The 17024-nt window shown below is 30.8% G+C and overlaps 2 protein-coding genes across 2 annotated transcripts; one reads left to right on the plus strand and one right to left on the minus strand.

Annotated features, from left to right (window-relative positions):
- Positions 1 to 3: 3 nt before the first annotated feature.
- LOC130445597 (putative leucine-rich repeat-containing protein DDB_G0290503) lies at positions 4 to 6484 on the minus strand. The gene is made up of 4 exons (XM_056781324.1): positions 4827 to 6484; positions 1358 to 1564; positions 839 to 1240; positions 4 to 371 (listed from the first exon to the last, which is right to left on the minus strand). The coding sequence occupies exons 1-4, from the start codon at positions 6284 to 6286 to the stop codon at positions 275 to 277; spliced, it is 2166 nt and encodes a 721-aa protein (XP_056637302.1). The 5' UTR covers positions 6287 to 6484; the 3' UTR covers positions 4 to 274.
- A 584-nt stretch (positions 6485 to 7068) lies between these two features.
- LOC130444919 (zinc finger protein ZFP2-like) lies at positions 7069 to 15516 on the plus strand. The gene is made up of 10 exons (XM_056780286.1): positions 7069 to 7683; positions 7761 to 7870; positions 7941 to 8194; positions 8977 to 9122; positions 10386 to 10578; positions 11102 to 11273; positions 11739 to 11931; positions 12343 to 12552; positions 12971 to 13242; positions 13673 to 15516. Exons 1-10 carry the CDS (start codon positions 7549 to 7551, stop codon positions 13893 to 13895), a joined length of 1908 nt encoding a protein of 635 aa, XP_056636264.1. The 5' UTR covers positions 7069 to 7548; the 3' UTR covers positions 13896 to 15516.
- The last annotated feature ends 1508 nt before the right edge of the window (positions 15517 to 17024 follow it).

The raw sequence follows: 17024 nt of genomic DNA on the forward strand, positions 1-17024 counted from the left end.
AATTTTGTTTATTTAATCATATAAGATACAAAAATAACGAGAAAATAACAAATATAAAGATAATATATATACGATCGATGAAAATATTTGGTAAAAAGAAATGTATCTTTCCGCACAATTACGAAAATGGCAACATATAAGTTTGTACTTAAAAAAAAATACTAAAGAGCATTAAATTTTAAAATATGAGGTAAGTAAATATAAATAACCAATAATTATAAAAAAAATTAAAAAGTTCTCTTTGAAAATCATTTATAAAAAAATTGATGTACACTTATCTGGAATAATGGGTGTAAGTGCACTCTGGATCACGACAGTTTCCATTAATGTCATAGGGACACATTATCACAAACGGATCGTAGTTATTTTTTCTGCAAAATTAATTTAAATATATAAAAACATGCGCCAGTTTATAAATTCATAATAAATAAAAACAAATTTTCAGTAAATATTAAAAAAGACAATAAGTTTCCAGCAAGTTTATACAGGGTGTATGTACTGTAAGAATTAGAAGAAACTGAACATGGAAACACTGTGCTGCCATTTAAACTCTAAGGCAACGATGGTTAAATTACACTTCGAATTGCTTCTTCATTCACTGTACAGTCAAATGAAGAAGCAATTGCTGAAGCTGAATCCAATTTGAAACAAAAGACAAATCCTTCTACAAGTATGGCATTGAGAAGTTAGAGAAGCGTTGGAATGATTGTATTGGTCTTGAAGGAGATTTCTTAGTTAGTCACATGACTTATTGAATGATGTGTTATATAACACTCAAGTTATGCGAAAATTTAAAAATTCATCAATTATTGGCAGTTATTATTTATTAAAATTATACCTCTGTACATTATCCAACGGAGATACATAATTAGGAAACGTTTCGAATTTATTGTTAACATCACTGGGATCTCCTGATTCAATGTCATTTTCAACTTTACTAAATTTGTTAATCTTTGCATCTACATTGTTTTCAACTTCCACTCCATCAATTTTAAAAACTATATGTTTCTCTTTAGTAGCTTGAATTGTTAATTTTGTATCATCAATAGCGTCACCTTCAATTTCTGCTGCCTTAAAAGTATTCAAGTCCTGACAGATTTCGTTAGCTTTTAGATTAGGGGTTTTAGAAATATTGGGAGTACCGTCGACAGTTATATCTATTGGTACCAAAGGGAGTTCAGATTTGTTTGGTGTAGATGTTACAGGTACTTTTGATCCTTTTTCATTTGGTACTGACGTACTAAAACAATAATTCGAATGGAAAATATAATTTTTCATAATGTACAAATAATAGATATAAGAATGAAACTATTATTATTATGAAGGAGATTTTTGAATGGTTGTGTTAAGAACTAACCTTTTATCAATTTCATTTTTTTTAACGAATAACTCCTTAACACATTCCGAGAAATTCTTGTGGGTTTCCTGTAATTTTCTTCTAGTTTCTGCTAATTCTGCTACCAATCGTTTGACTTCTTGATCATACTTCTTTCTCTCAGTTGTTGTTTCATTTATTTTTCTGATGATCGGAGTGAGAATAACATATTTTTCTTCTATCTGTAATCTTTGGTTCCATTTCGTTTTTTAAGATGTCCGTAACCAATAGATGCATTAGTTATGTAATAATAAATTCAGTAGATCTTTATCAAATCAAAAATTATCATGGACAATTTTTTTCAATTTACTCATATAGGTAATACATAATTTTTAATTGTTGTGAACCTACATAATTTTTAATTGTTGTGAACCAACCCACTTTCAAATTGAAATAGTATTTTTAATATCTATGTACAAAATAAAAATTAACATGCTTCTATAGTCGCTAACCCTGTTGAAGAACACTGATAGTTTCTGCACACTACAGTCAATGGGAAGTGACATGCACAATTTTTTTACAGACAAAAAGTTGCTGTGAAGTAACAAATTCAACAGACAAGAGTCTAAGGCAAGTCATTATCATAGTTTTTGGCAGACACTGCCAATGAACACAACGGTTACTGTAAGCTAACAAACTCAATAGTAAGTCATGATTGAAGGTTCCTAAGCTTTCTATAGATGCTACCACTGCTGATGAGCCCTTATGGTTGTTGAAAGCTTGAACAGTTAATAGGCAAGGCTCGGTCAGATATTAATGGCGATGCGGAAGATTGTTGCAAACTAACATAGTCAACATGCGAGTGAAAGTTGCAAGTTTCTATAGCCTCTACCACTATCGATGAGTACTGATTGCTGCAAAATTACACAGTCAAAGGTAAGTCACGGTTACAATTTTTTGCAGACGTTACTCATGAAAACACCGGTTTCTGTAAGTTAACAAGCTCAACAGGTAATTCACAATTATCTACAGGTGTCACCGATATATTAAAATTTTCGCATTTATTTTCATTGTTATTAATCGTCTTGGAGAATGACATGAAACATATGACTGATAATTCATAAAATTCAAAAAAGTTTGAGGTTATGCCATATAGATATTAAAAATACTATAGTATACTTTATGTTCAATTTGGAAACAATAGGAATAAATAATAATTTGCATGTATTGTTAGTTATATTAATTTTAATTTCTGGTTTAAAGATATACTGCAATTACTTTTGAGAATTATTGAAAATAATGAAAAAATTTGACGCATTTTGTTCGATAAAAAACAATTCATTATCAAATAATGAATATGAATTTCAGGTGTGGTTATTATGTCTCAATTATATCAAGTTATTGATATGCCTGGACAACATTCTTGAACACATACTAAATAAAAAATAATTATATTAGAATTTCTAGTTTCACTTATTTTGTTTAGCATGCCTATGTTTGTACATAATTCACTAATGTATTAATTATTAAATATATATATTCAAAATTTTGTACCTAAGTCAAATTTTTACATCCTATTTACAACACTAACATCTTATTAATAAAAACATATTAAGGGTTCATTTTTCTTTATTAAAATTCCAACTGTTGGATAAGATTTTACTTGCTTGAAAAAATTTATTTAATTCAATTCATTGCAATCAGTACATTTAATTGTAATTAATCTTATACTTGTATTACATATACTTAACAAAACTTTTCGAACATTATTTTGTACTCATACATTTATTCATATTTTGTCTGCTTAATAATTTTCTAATCATTTGTAATAGATTTTATACAAAGACAATTGGGGCTATACAATAACTATACTTGCTGAAGATGATATAAAAATGTTGCATCACTGAGCTACAGTCCTAGAAGGCACTTATAATAAGAGTGTTAACCCCTGCTTTGTGAAATATTCAAATTTCATTGTGAATTCAATATTTCTTAGAAAACAATGAGGTGACAACAGATCCACTTTTTTATATAATTATTAGAAAGCCCTAATCTTAATAATTATTTAGTTTTTGAACTGTTATCAAAACATAGTCAGTAAAAGTGTTAAGTTAGGTTTAGTGTTATTGCAAATACACAACATACCTTTTCAACAAGAAACGGGTTTTATAACTAAGCAATAAGTAACATATACTATGAAGAATATCTGCAAACGTTTATATTTCAACCATACTCTGTAAGTAGATTATCTTGAGCAAATATAAAAAAAGGAAAAATGTGTTGCATCATCAAATTCAGGATTGAGACTATTGAGTTATTTATTATCAGCTATTTTGAAAAAATGAGTATGAAATTTGGCAGTACTGCATGTGTTTTGATTTATGTAGTTGTGAATTATGTGTGAACGAGTCTCATGATTTAATAGCCACACCTTGATATTAATATTTGGTTACAACATATGAAACGTAATCAGGTATCATTTAAGTCACATAGTTCCTTCCAAGATATTTATCTTGACCTCAATAAACATCAGGTAATTAGCAGTATTAATCCCGGAATAGGTAGTTGTTAATTCCAAACTATTACAGTATCAATGAAATAATACAATTGTTGATATCAAATTTTCAATTGTTCATTAAATTTAAATTGTTATATGTCATCCTAACAAGAAATGGAGGTCCAGTGGAGGCATCTTACATACTACATAATCACCATAACCAATTACAAGCCTACTACAACTACTACTACTAACCATACAATCTCCTGAAAGTACAAAGACAGGCTGGCATATGTGCAACAGAGGCCATGAAAGCATGCCCAACATCTGCACTAGAAGTGATTCTATATCTTACAATTCTCCACATAGTACTGGAAAGCAAGGAGGGAAAAACATCACTCAGAATGTTCCTGGGACATGCCTCAGGATGAAATACTAAAAAAGTTTAGCTTTGAGGAAAAAATGTACCTCAATACTAAGGTGCAGAAGTCAGTGGGATCAAAACACCATTCAAGAAATGAACAGAAATGCTATGAAATAGTACATCGGCGGCTCTAAAGCAGCAGACAGAACTGAAATAGGAGTATACGGGCCGATAACCAAACACTCTAAAAGACTGGGCAACACACCAAGCATTTTTAAAGCAGTAATTGATGCAATTGAAAAATGTGTCCAGTTCAATCTAGATAGGAATCTGTCCGATACACAAGCAGCCATTAGAGCTTTTAAGCTCCAATATAATAAAATCCAAACTGGTTTGGGAATGCCTACACAAATTAAAGTTTTTATTGGTTTGCAGGTAAGTCAGGGTGAAATATCTTGGAATGAACTATTCATATAAAGCAAAACCCTAAAATCATTTCTATATTATTGTGATACTAATATAGTAATTGCACCTGTATCCAATTGATATTCATCACATGTATCTATGAAAAATATAACCTTTTCCAGCATTTCAACTTTAATAAAATTATAATAAATAATAATTCAATAAACAAAATCTGTAATATGTACCTTCCATTTTGCTGTTTCTGCATTCCCTTCAAAATGTTGTGTAATGTTCTTGCTTCCTGTTTAAAATCGAATATTTTATTTGGTTCTGGTCCATTAATCTTTTGAAGACAATTTTTCCTTTGAGAAGTGGCTCCTTCACACCCCCTAATCAAAGGTTTCCTGATCCTAGATTTCTTTTGAGCATTTTTTAATTTTTGTACCAGTCTTTGATATTCTAATTGTTTTGTTTTCGGTAATAACCTAACAGAAGATTTTTCTAGAAGCACAGATTCGTCAGAATTTTGGCGTTGGATCTGCTTAGGAATATTATTTTTTATAATAAGTTTATGACGTGAAATTTGTTTCTGTTTCATCTGAGCCTCAACACGTGCTCTTTGCTCCCTCAAAAAATGTTCTACAGTATTTTCAATTTCCTGATTAATGTTTGTATTTTTATTATTGGTTCCATTTGTATCAGCCTCTGATTCTGAATCACTACTAACATTTATTATTATAGGCTTTATGTTATGAGGTATGTGATGTCTTAGTGGTACTACCGTTTTTTTAATATTCGCATTTGTTTCATTATATTTTGAATCAATTGGAGGTAACTTTGTCTTTTTTATTTCACCATTGGAATGTTTTTTTGAAAGAGATGCTAATAATACAGCTCTAAGGATATCCTCATCTTCATCTGGTGGAGTATTATTCTCTTCTTGTACTTCAACATTCAAACATGGTTTTTTGTTACCTACATTTTTATTATTATTGTTTTCTTTGTTGGTATCAAAATTAACATCTTCATTTATTTCAGTGTCCTCTTTCTTCCTTTTTTTCCTATGTGCCAATTTATTCAGAACAGCAGATCTTAAAGCCTCGACTCGTAACTGCATTAATTCATTATCTACTTCATCAGTTGGTTCACTTAACTGTGTTTTTTGTTCACTTATTTTACCATCACTATCTGATTTAGGATTATCGCTTGTTTTTTCCTTTTTTTCAATATCCACTTTAACCATAGCTTTAAGTCTATTTCTTAGGCTATTTGTGTGATTGTCAGTCTTTTCTACTTTAATAGCAGCTTTCAATTGAGTCTGAAGTTCACTATCCAAATCTTCATCAAGACTTTCATCTGAATCAAAACTGGAACTAGTACTATGTGTTACAAGCCTTTTCCACTTTTTCATCCTGTGCAGCTTCCTGAAATATTTACCCCTCATTCTCTTTTTCAATTTATGACGGTGATGGCGATGATGTCGATACTTTTCATGGAATTTCCTCATACTTCTTACTTTTATGTGTTCGTTTTCGTCTTCATACTCGCTGACACTGCTCAAAGAAATAACTGGTAATTGTTCTGTATAATTAAGAGACTTACCCGTTTCATTAAATGAAAATATTATTGAATTATCCGAAATTTCCTCAAACTCGTCATCGACGATTTCACCCTCTTCGCGATCTCCTTCCACAATCATTGACATTTTTATTTATATCTAAGAATGGGAGAGTGTTGAAAATTTTGAGGAAACGATATTAATTTGATAGCCGTTAAACACAGCACATTCACGAAAAGCAATCACACAATAATTCTATAAAACGCGAACGCATAGGATATAATATTAAATCTATCATTTTCATCAATCAAATGACAATTGACACTTAAATGTCAAATTTAACACAGAATTCAGAAAACTGCAGACTGGATTATAGACCATAAAGTTGATATTAGAAATAGAGAGAGCCTCTAAGTGGAATCCTACTATTGGAAGAGAGATAAAGAACCTCGGCATAACACACACTCTCTCTCTAAAATTGAAACATTTTTCTCCTTTGCAATTCCTATCATTCGACGCTTCGACGTCATAGGGATCCAACTAGACTAGAGTAGAAAACTAAAAAGTGGTATACCGATGCAAAGACTCTTCCACAAGGTATAGGACGGTCTACTTTCGTTAATCCAATACAATCCAATTTTGTGACGTCACATATTACAGCAAGCGTGAAAGATTTCATCTTGGTTATAATGTTAAGAACAATGGCGGTATCACCTACTCACATTTTATTCACCTAATGAAGCAAGGTTTGCATGAAAGAAGCCACATTAGTTTTTGTTATGTTGCTCATTTCCTTTTTACTATAGACTAATATTGTGTAATTTTTGACGTCAGAAGACAGACTGACATATTTGGTTAAGTAGATCATCCTTGCTCTTTATCTCTCTATCAGCTGTTCATACCTTGGACTTGGTCTCTCTATTTTTAATATGAAGTCTCTATATAATCAAAAAACCTGTTTTGAATGATTATGATATATATGGTGGGAAAGTAATTAGGATCGCGTTAAATGTCGTTCGGAAACTATACAAACTATGGGCGCATTAAGAAAGTCGATTGTTCACCTCATGGTCGTCATTTTGATTTAATATAGATATTTTCTTATATTGCCTAAAAGCTTCAGGTAGTCTGCGTGATTCGTATTACTTTTGATGCATTGCACATGACTAAGTATGGACTAAGTGAAACGAGAAAGATCGTGGTTATAAACGTGATTGTGATCGGGTTTGTCCGATTATAATTTTGGAGATTTCTTTTTAGTAGACTATAGGAAAAGACAATAATCTATGGATTATATATCTATGGTTTCTCATAGTGTTAAGTTCTATGTTTATCATCTTTATCTTAACCTTTTTGTTAAATTACAAATAAAAAATGGATTAAACTAAAAACACACATATATGTAAACAATGGATAATGCTCTTAACGTTACAGAGTGTTGTAGAACTTGTTTAAGAGTGGATTGTGCTCTTACTTCTACCGAGGTTCAAGATTCTGATTCTATAAAATTTTTTGATAAACTTGTCGCTTGCGTATCTGAAGTGGTAAATATCAAATGCTATACGTAAAGATAGATATAATGAAGTTGAATACTGAATTTACTAAGGTACTTGTATTTCAGTCTTGGGTGAAGGATAGCCTGCCTTTAATTTGTTCAACATGCATTGATCGCCTACGTGTGGCCTATGACTTTCGTATTGTTTGTCTTGAATCCGATCAAACATTAAATAGGTGGGTTTACATTGGATCGAATAAGTTTTTTAGTCTAAGCATGTTTTGATACTTAAACTCTTCGTTTTAGATACATATCAAAGTTGGAAATAAATCTACAAAATCGTACGTTAACAACACCTACAAAATTTGATTTTGCATTGACTTCTGCAACCAACAGTCAAGATTCAACTTTGATCAATGAAGATCCACAAAACTCTGAATATATTCACTTGAAACATTTTTTAGATAATGATGAAGAACTGGCTAAACAAGATGATTTAGTAGGCAATGCATGTGATATGGAAAGAAGTTCTAGTTCTGAAGAAAATGAATCAAGAATAGGTGAGTTATTTAACCGTTACACAATTAGGTACCATTACAATTATTTATGTTGATTAATAAATAAAATAGGCAATCTTCAGAAGTCTTAAAAAGTAAGCTCCAATTCTTTGTTTAAATAATATACATAATATTAGATAAAATTAATTTTGTTTTGAGTATTTTTTTATAAAAATTTCAATTTTTCAGTTTATTATGGAAAATAGTTATTTTTTTTATTAGTTGGGGTTTAACACTTGATATGAGATTAATTTCAGAAATATACTTATAATTCATAAAATTATTGATAGTTTTGAGTGATTTTCTTTATTCTCATGTTACCTTAAGAATATTAAAAAGAACTAACAGAGCAGAGGTGCATAGAGGAGCCCAAAATATAGCAATTAAGATTAAGATCTTGGAAAGCTTAGAATTCTCTCTAGTTTTCGACATAATAACCATTTATATTTGCATTTTTGCATGTGGTGTACCATCATCATTATCACAGTGTGTAATTAGGATAATTTATTTATATCCTTATTATACTTATATTTCATCATTTCATAAGTCTCTTGTCTCTTTGTGTTGCTTTCCTTAGAATTAATATTTTAATTGCTTCCACTTTTTCTTTCCTTATTTTCTATTTTAATACACTAATATTACCAATTTAGTTTAAATAATATGCCTAAATCAGTTCCAAAAGGGTTCTAATTGTAAATAATATGAAAAAAAATATATCAAAATTGGAGCTGTTTGTGAGGACTTTGTAGAAAAAACTTCTTTGACATATTTAAATTATTTTTTAGAATTTATGAGTGAATCAGAATATGTAAAAGCAAATTCGTTAATTCAAGATAGTGTACCTGATAAACAACAGTCTATATTACAAGAACAATCATGTCAAAGTCAGACACATCTACAATACCAATCTCAAGAACCTCATCATCTGCAGGTAATAAATATTTTAATAATGTCAATGGATTATTAAAATTGGTGGTCTAAATCTAATGAAACAGTTTTCTGTGCTAGTACCTATATGATGAACTTATTACTTTTTCTTTTAAATGCCAATAATTCAATAATGTGGGGTCTATATTACTTATCTGGATATCAATTCCATCTAATTCTTCTTATCCACTTATTTTAGGGCTTGCCTTGTATCATTGTGGTGTCGATATCCATGATTTGGCCTATCTACTTGGAGATCTGTCTGCTTATACATCTGGTAGTTGACTTCTTAAATGCTTGTTTTGCCTGCCGACCTTTCCCCATTCAGTCTTCAACAAGTTACATAATACTATCATCTTTTTTATGGAGTTGTCACTACATTCAATTCATTTTGTTGCTTATATTGTCCAGTCCTGGAGAACTTCTATTTTTCAACTTTAGGATCGCCGTTTCAACCTCCCTCTCGATGAATTCAAAAAGATCAGTTTCAGTTTATAAGGAGTATCATCCTGATCACCTGAATATAGGTTTCTAATGTGATTCGTCCACTCGCTCTGCTTCTTATCATATCAGATATCTGTTTTGTACTATAATATACCTTCTTCTGTTTTTAGGCTTTGATATTCAGGTAGGCTTTTCTTTTTCTACACCAAGGAGTTTTATTTCATTGGTAAACCAGGGCTTTTTATTTTTTGTGATCGACATATTGACTTTTCTTCTGCCAAGTGTTTCCTCTGCTGCTGTCAGAATGTTAGTTTTTTTTGTCTTTTGCCATGCTAGTTTTACAGTATTTTGTGGTGTTATCTGTTATATAATTTTGCATTACAAATTAAATAATTTTTAAAGAAAAATATTATAAGCTCATATAGCGGCACAGTTTACTTATATTTTTTAAAAATTTGGAATTTGGTGCTTAGTGCTCCCAGTTTGATTGCTAGGAAAAATGGTTATAAAACTATGCATCTAATCTAACCTTGTTGATTCGTGATTTCTGTAGATGATATTTATTCATAAGTTTTTATTTGTTTTCTTTTATTATTTCTGCTTTGCATACACACTTTTTCTTATTGTCCTGTTATTTCTCTAACCTCCTTTATCTAAGCCTTGCATAATATCAAACTATTTGATATTATAAAAGCTTTAAATTATAGTTGATAAGGTCATTGGAAGAGATCTATGCAATTGGAATTTCATCTGCATAAACAAATATTTTCCCAGTATAAAAAGTTTGAAGATTAATGATTTTATATTTTTTATTGAATCACAGATGCAAGATGTGCCCCAACAGGAACAAATAGATCAACAGTCGCATAATACAGAAATTGAAACAACTCAAATGCAACATCATAACGATCTACATACAATTGTTCTAGGATCTTTGCCAAATGTTCACCAACCCGTTTCAAATTCCACAAATTTCATAGCTGTTCCTATTCGACAAATTATTAAAAGAAATACGGGTATGTCTCATTTATTATTACTACAGAGCTTCAAACAACTGTTGTGTACAACGAAGTATAGATACCAGGAGTCTGAACAGTTTAGAATTTTTCACAGTATTTATGTACACAATATTATACTCAGATCATAATACCTTTTTTGTCAATAGCTGCGTGATTCAGGAGGTTTTAATATTAATTTATTTTGTTAGAATTATTTTTACTAAAAAATGGAGAAAAGTTTTGTGACATTTATTGCCTTAGTGGCCGAAAGGCAAGGGAGAATTTAGGAAAAGTGAGTAACCTGCAGTGGATGTGGGTAAAAAATCATTTTTTAATATGTTTTAGTTAAATTGAATAGTAAAATTATGTTCTGAAGGATATTTTCATATAAAACGTTCAATTTCTTTTTAATAGATTAAATATTTAATAATTTGCACATTATACTAAATTTTATGGGTTGAGCATTATATCTATCAATTGTTCTAGTCTAACAATTTAAATTGTATTCTCAAGTTCAAATATTGATTATTATTTATTCAAGGAGTTCAAGTAAGGCCACCTACACCCAAGCAAGACGACACAGATGTAAATGGATCTACAGGATTCACATGCAAGGAATGTGGCAAATCCTATAAAAAAAAATCAAATTTAAGAATTCATCTTAGAACTCATACAGGAGAAAAACCTTTTGAATGCAAATATTGTATAAAGAGGTAGGTAGGATTTTTAAGGAATATAAAAGTGAATTTTTAATGAATTAATTTTTCTTATTATATTTTTGCTACCTAGAAAAATTAGTAATTAGTAGTATATTTTTCTTTGATTTCTTATTTTTTATACTAGATATGTTTTTGTTACTATATAGTCTTTATGTTAGGTCTCTTCTGATTGAAAATAACTTTTAAAAGAGGTAAAAAGTTTACGTTTCAATCTATCTCGGTATTTATCAAAATATTTTGACATTAATTTTTTACCTGTTTTCGAAATTTTCAATCAAAAGAGGTTTAACATTTAAATTGGTTACATTAGGTACCGAGTGATTAAATAATTGGAGATAGCAAATTTTCATAAGAATATATATATATATATATATGTATATATATATATATATATAATGTTTATTATATATGGTTAAAGAGCAAAAAAATATTAAGAATCATTACAATCTGATTTTCCAGGTTTTATCACTCTTCGCATCTTCGAGAGCATATTCGTCGCCACACAGGCGAAAAACCATTTCAGTGTGCAGTATGTAATAAGCGATTTACAATTAAGGGAGAACTTACTATGCACATGAAGTCCCATACGGGTGAAAAACCTTATGCTTGTACTTGTTGTGATAGACGTTGCTTAACATCGGCTGATTTGAAGGTTTGTTTGTTTATGTCACAAAACGTATAATAATTATTAATAGGACTGCTGGAATCTATAACCAGAGACAATTCCTAATATATATTTTTACATAACAAAAAATAAAAGTGAAACATTAATAATCTGTGGTGGAAGATTATTGAAAAGTATATAGATTAAAAAAAAGTAAAGGATGGTTCAGAAAATTCAAGAAACGGTTCTTGAGTTTCACTGGCGAGAAACTTTCTTGTAATGTTGATGAGGTAGAACGTTACTCCTGTATATGCAATTATTAGTAAACAAATTTTCTGAATATACCTACTTTCCTACATATCTCGTAATTGTATGTTCCATTTTGTTAAATGGTATAAGGATAATGATTTCTTTATTATATTTTACATACTTGATTTGTTTAGCATATTTTTTTTTCAGGTTCATATGCGAACTCATACAGGCGAAAAACCATATTCGTGTACAATGTGTGGCAAAAAATTTGCAAGCACGTACATATTGAATTCTCATATTAAAACGCATACTGGAGAAAGACCGTACTCGTGTACTATTTGCGATAAAACTTTCACTCAATCTTCACATCTGAATGTGCACATAAAAAAACATACAGGAGAGAAATTTAATTGCAAAGTAAGTTTCAATTTGCTTTTAACTCTTGGACACTTTTTTTTCTATTAAATATTGAACAAAGAAATTGAAAAAATATCAAAAAAGGAACAAAGAATAAGTTAAATTGGTATGGATATTAAGTAGGAATAGAGTCAGATAGAGTAAATAAAAAGAACTAGAGACAAACTAAATAAATCGACTGAATAACGAAAGTGAAGGTAAAAAGAATTGATATTTTTAGAGATAGAGACAAAAAAGTAAATACAGTGCTTTAGACTCCAGCGAGGGGTGTTTGTGACCCGTTACAACTTTATTTTTAGAGTTGACACTTGACACAGATGTAAACTGTTTTGCTTTTCTTCCCATGATATTTTTACCCATAATGATGTCTACATAAATATGGGTGACTAGTGGCGTACATGTTTTTTTTTGTTTTCAGATTTGCAACTCAAAGTTTACTCATTCCTCTCAACTGACGGTCCATATGCGAGAACACACAGGTCGGCAGCCGTATAAATGTACAGTATGTCATAAAGTTTGCAATTACGCTTCAGAATTACAGTCGCATATGATGAAACATACTGGAGAAAAATTCACGTGTGTTACTTGTGATAAAAAGTTTACGTCGGCAGCTTACCTGGCGGAACATACTCGTACGCACACCGGAGAAAATTTGTCGACGTGTACTGTTTGCGATAGGCAGTTCACTAGGTAAAATCTATTATCTATTATTAAATATACGGCGAGGATATTAAATCTTAGCCACCGTTATTTCAGATAAAGATGAAAAATCCTCGAAACTGTCTAATTTTTATTTTAATCGAGGTATTTTATAACAAACGAAAAAAACATCATTCTTTTTACCTCCTACCCTTGACAAGTACAGACTTTTTAAATAGCAAGGCTAGTCGTGGCATACTTAGTTGGAAAGGGTTTGAGAAAAGTAGAACTCAAAAATGTATGACTTAAAATTTTGGATGACCAACTATCAAAAAAGAATATATTATATTTATCTTTGAAATATAAATCATCACGAATAAAAGAATCCATATATAGTGCTGTATTAATGAGATCCTACTGTATTATATTTTCTCTAGTTATAAATTATTTCTTGTAATTGAAGTTAGTAATTATTTTCTAGGTCACAATATTTAGAAAAACACATGCGAACTCACACAGGAGAGAAACCGTATCCTTGTTTCGTGTGTGGTAAAAAATTTACACAATCTTCTAGTCTAAAGGTTCATCTTCGTATACACACAGGGGAGAAACCATATTCTTGTAATACTTGTGACAAAAAATTCACGACATCATCCGATCTAACTGTACATAATAAGAAACATCAAAAATATACTGATTTGTAGATTAGTTTTTAGATAAGACTCTTTCTGTGATAATAATATTTTGTGATTAAGATGTAATTTTAAGGGAATTCAATTGAAATTTTGTAACTAAATGAATATTTGAAATTTCATTGTATCGGTCGATGGAAATTGAAGCTTGGGTAGTCCTAATGCGAAAATACTACAGCTAAATAGAGGCAAGCAGATATTACAGGTCTGGTGGTGATGTGCAGTAGATGAGGAAACTACGAAATATTCTCTGTAATCATCGAGTTTTCGTTAACACATTTTGAAAAATCCTAGGATTTGACCTACTGGAAGAGCCTTGTCTCCAAGCCATGAACGCCCCTAAGATTTTTTTATTGTGAAAAGCCTTCATAGGATTGAGCGTCCATAGAAACTGCTAAAGAGATTACACAAACTATCAGGAACAACAAGGCCTCCCTATCCTTGGTAATATACAATTGGGTTATGTTCTTTAATCAACGAAAAGAGCAAATTTCCATATTTGTGGAATAAAGACTGTCGCTTCTGTGGAATAGATGAGGAAACTACGATACAGTCTCTGTAACCGCCAAGCTCTTGTTAACACATTTTGAAACATCTTAGGATTCGACCTAGTGGAAGAGCTTTGTTTCCAAGTCATCAGCGACCAATGAAAAACTCAAATTTCCATATTCGTGGAATACAGGAAGGAAGAGCAATTGATCCGGACTGTCGCGTCTTTGGAATAGATGAGGAAACTACGATACAGTCTCTGCAATCGTCAAGCTCTCATTGTTTTATGGTTTTATGTTTCCAAGCCATCAACGGCCCAAAGATTCTTCAATTTTGAAGAGCCTCTATAGTTGAATGAGAGCGTCCAAAGGAACTGCGAAGGGATTACATAGATAATAAGGAACGACAAGGCCTTCCCATTATTGGTAATATAAAATTCGGTTGAATTCTTCAATCAATGCAAATTTTTGATTATCTTAAGAGTACGTGGAAAAATGGCTCTTTTTCTTTCCTATCATTATAAGAATTTGCATGCATTTTTGACATTGGGATAATATTAATTTAGCAAATTTGATATTGTGACCATCGCATTGGGGGTAAAAAAAAAGAATTCAATAATCTGGTACATTTGAAATATCAGTAAAAGTTTGAATTTGCACGTTTAGGGTACTCTTACTTTGTGGAGATCAGGCAATACAAGTTTGGGATGAAAAACTTATATAGAGAAATCTAGTTATGACGCAGCTTTGGTAATTTGTTCTGTAACATTGATTTTTATTTCTTCCCCGAAAATGTCAATGTAGTGTGCTTATTATGTAATAAAGAATAATTTGCATGAATTAATTTGCTTTTGGTATTGAATTCATTGATTTTTCAGAAAAAAAATCATTTATTTCCATTTGATACATGTATTTTCACTTGAAAATATATTTCCTGAAATTGTGATATTATATTTATGAGACTTTTAATTAAAACATGACTTTTTATAATTATATTTTAGCATATTAACAATTATTTTGTAAATATCGATATAGCTTCTTGAATGTAATTCAGATATGTTTTTGTGTATTTTTATAGTTTGCAAATTATATAAATGCTGTATTTGTAATATGTATATACAAATAAATTATTTACCAAATTCAAATATGTCTATTTCATATTTTTTATGGTAGAAAAACTTGAAAGAGGAAAGTGCCCAGAAAAATCATCGATTTGTGAAGAAATAGAATGATGAACTGAAATAAAGATATTGTAACAAATAATCATAAAACAAAGAATGTTGGTGGCAATAACAAACTAGTTGAAGAAATAACAACTTGAGTTTTCCCTTGAGAAAATGGAAGCCCCACTCCTCGTATATGGAAGAGGTGGTCAGCAAGTGATTATAGACATACAAGATATCGATTTTAACACGATAACACTTAAAATACCAGAATGTTTTGAGAGAGAAGTGAAAATGAGGAAACACATAGTAGAAAAAAAGTAATGGAGCTATAAAATTAGTTATGACGCTATACCAATTTATGCGATAAAATCTTATTCTGCACAATCGGATCTGAAAAAGTTGTCAACAGCGCAATGTCGCATCGCAACCAACATTATTATATAAAAAAAAGTACGATAATTGGGCATTAGTTTCACTCGCATACATTCGATATTGTGTGAACATTTAGCTATCAAAAAGATTTGTTTCCGTTGGATATCGCATAATTTGACAATTTCTCGTGTCGATTGGTACCAAAAAATTCTGAGAAAATTCAATCGTGGTGCTTCAAAAAACGTCTTGAAGATCGTGACAGGCGACGAATCATGGATATAAACTTTCAAAACATCTCGAAGCAATTGGTCGCCTGTGTATATTCAGAATAACTGGACATGTCGCCACCGTTCCCTTAGAGCACGGTACCCCAGCATAGAAGTGTTCGAAAGAATTAGGTGAAACTATCGCAGAAGACGAATCATTTTCCAGCACTAAAATACGAGTTCAAACAAAAACGTTTTTGAACAGTCAAAACATTGATTTGACAGTTCATTCGCCTATAGTCCTATTTTGAAATCCAATGATTTCTTCTTTTCTTCGCAAATCCATGTATGTAATATTTCTATGTGGATAGTTTTCAGTGGAAGCTGTTACGAGTAAGGAAGGCAGAATAACATTACTATTTCTCTATCCTACGAGGCTTCAGATCGGTTCTGCGCATTCTCAAGCATGCGCAGTATAGATAAAGTGTCTCAAACGAGAGAGAAAATGAATATTGTCGGCATCGTAACTTAGAGACGTTTTTTCCCATACCAACTGTCCATATAGGAGTATTACATATATGCGTAAATTAAAAATAAATGTCAACGTTTTTCTACACCTGACGAAGCGGTTGATGTTGTGGAGATACCTCAATCAGAATGCTTCGACACTTGATTCAAACGTATGCAAAAGAGTATTGATGTTAATGGAGAATATTTTCTACCTAAGTTTTCTTTTGCGTCCAAGGCGTCTTAGTATTTCGTCGTTGGCGATTCTGTTAGTCCAGGGTATCTTCAGGATGCGTCTATAGAGCCATTTTTCAGATTAATAGAAGTTTAATAATAATGCTTATTTTAGAATAATCGAGAGAATAACTGTCGTATTTACTTTGTATCATATGTTCAGTGTTG

The sequence above is a fragment of the Diorhabda sublineata genome, chromosome 6, assembly GCF_026230105.1.
Source record: "Diorhabda sublineata isolate icDioSubl1.1 chromosome 6, icDioSubl1.1, whole genome shotgun sequence".
In the NCBI taxonomy this organism is placed as follows: Eukaryota; Metazoa; Arthropoda; class Insecta; order Coleoptera; family Chrysomelidae; genus Diorhabda; species Diorhabda sublineata.

Bases quoted from the DNA above. Each gene is read 5' to 3' on its own strand.
- LOC130444919 (XM_056780286.1), top strand. From the start codon at position 7,549: ATGGATAATGCTCTTAACGTTACAGAGTGTTGTAGAACTTGTTTAAGA. The intron at 7,871-7,940 runs GTGGGTTTACAT...TCTTCGTTTTAG, and splicing joins TCCGATCAAACATTAAATAG to ATACATATCAAAGTTGGAAA. The intron at 11,274-11,738 runs GTAGGTAGGATT...CTGATTTTCCAG, and splicing joins TGCAAATATTGTATAAAGAG to GTTTTATCACTCTTCGCATC.
- LOC130445597 (XM_056781324.1), bottom strand. From the start codon at position 6,286: ATGTCAATGATTGTGGAAGGAGATCGCGAAGAGGGTGAAATCGTCGAT. The intron at 1,565-4,826 runs GTACATATTACA...ATGGAACCAAAG, and splicing joins CAGAAACAGCAAAATGGAAG to ATTACAGATAGAAGAAAAAT. The intron at 1,241-1,357 runs GTTAGTTCTTAA...TTATTGTTTTAG, and splicing joins AAAAATGAAATTGATAAAAG to TACGTCAGTACCAAATGAAA.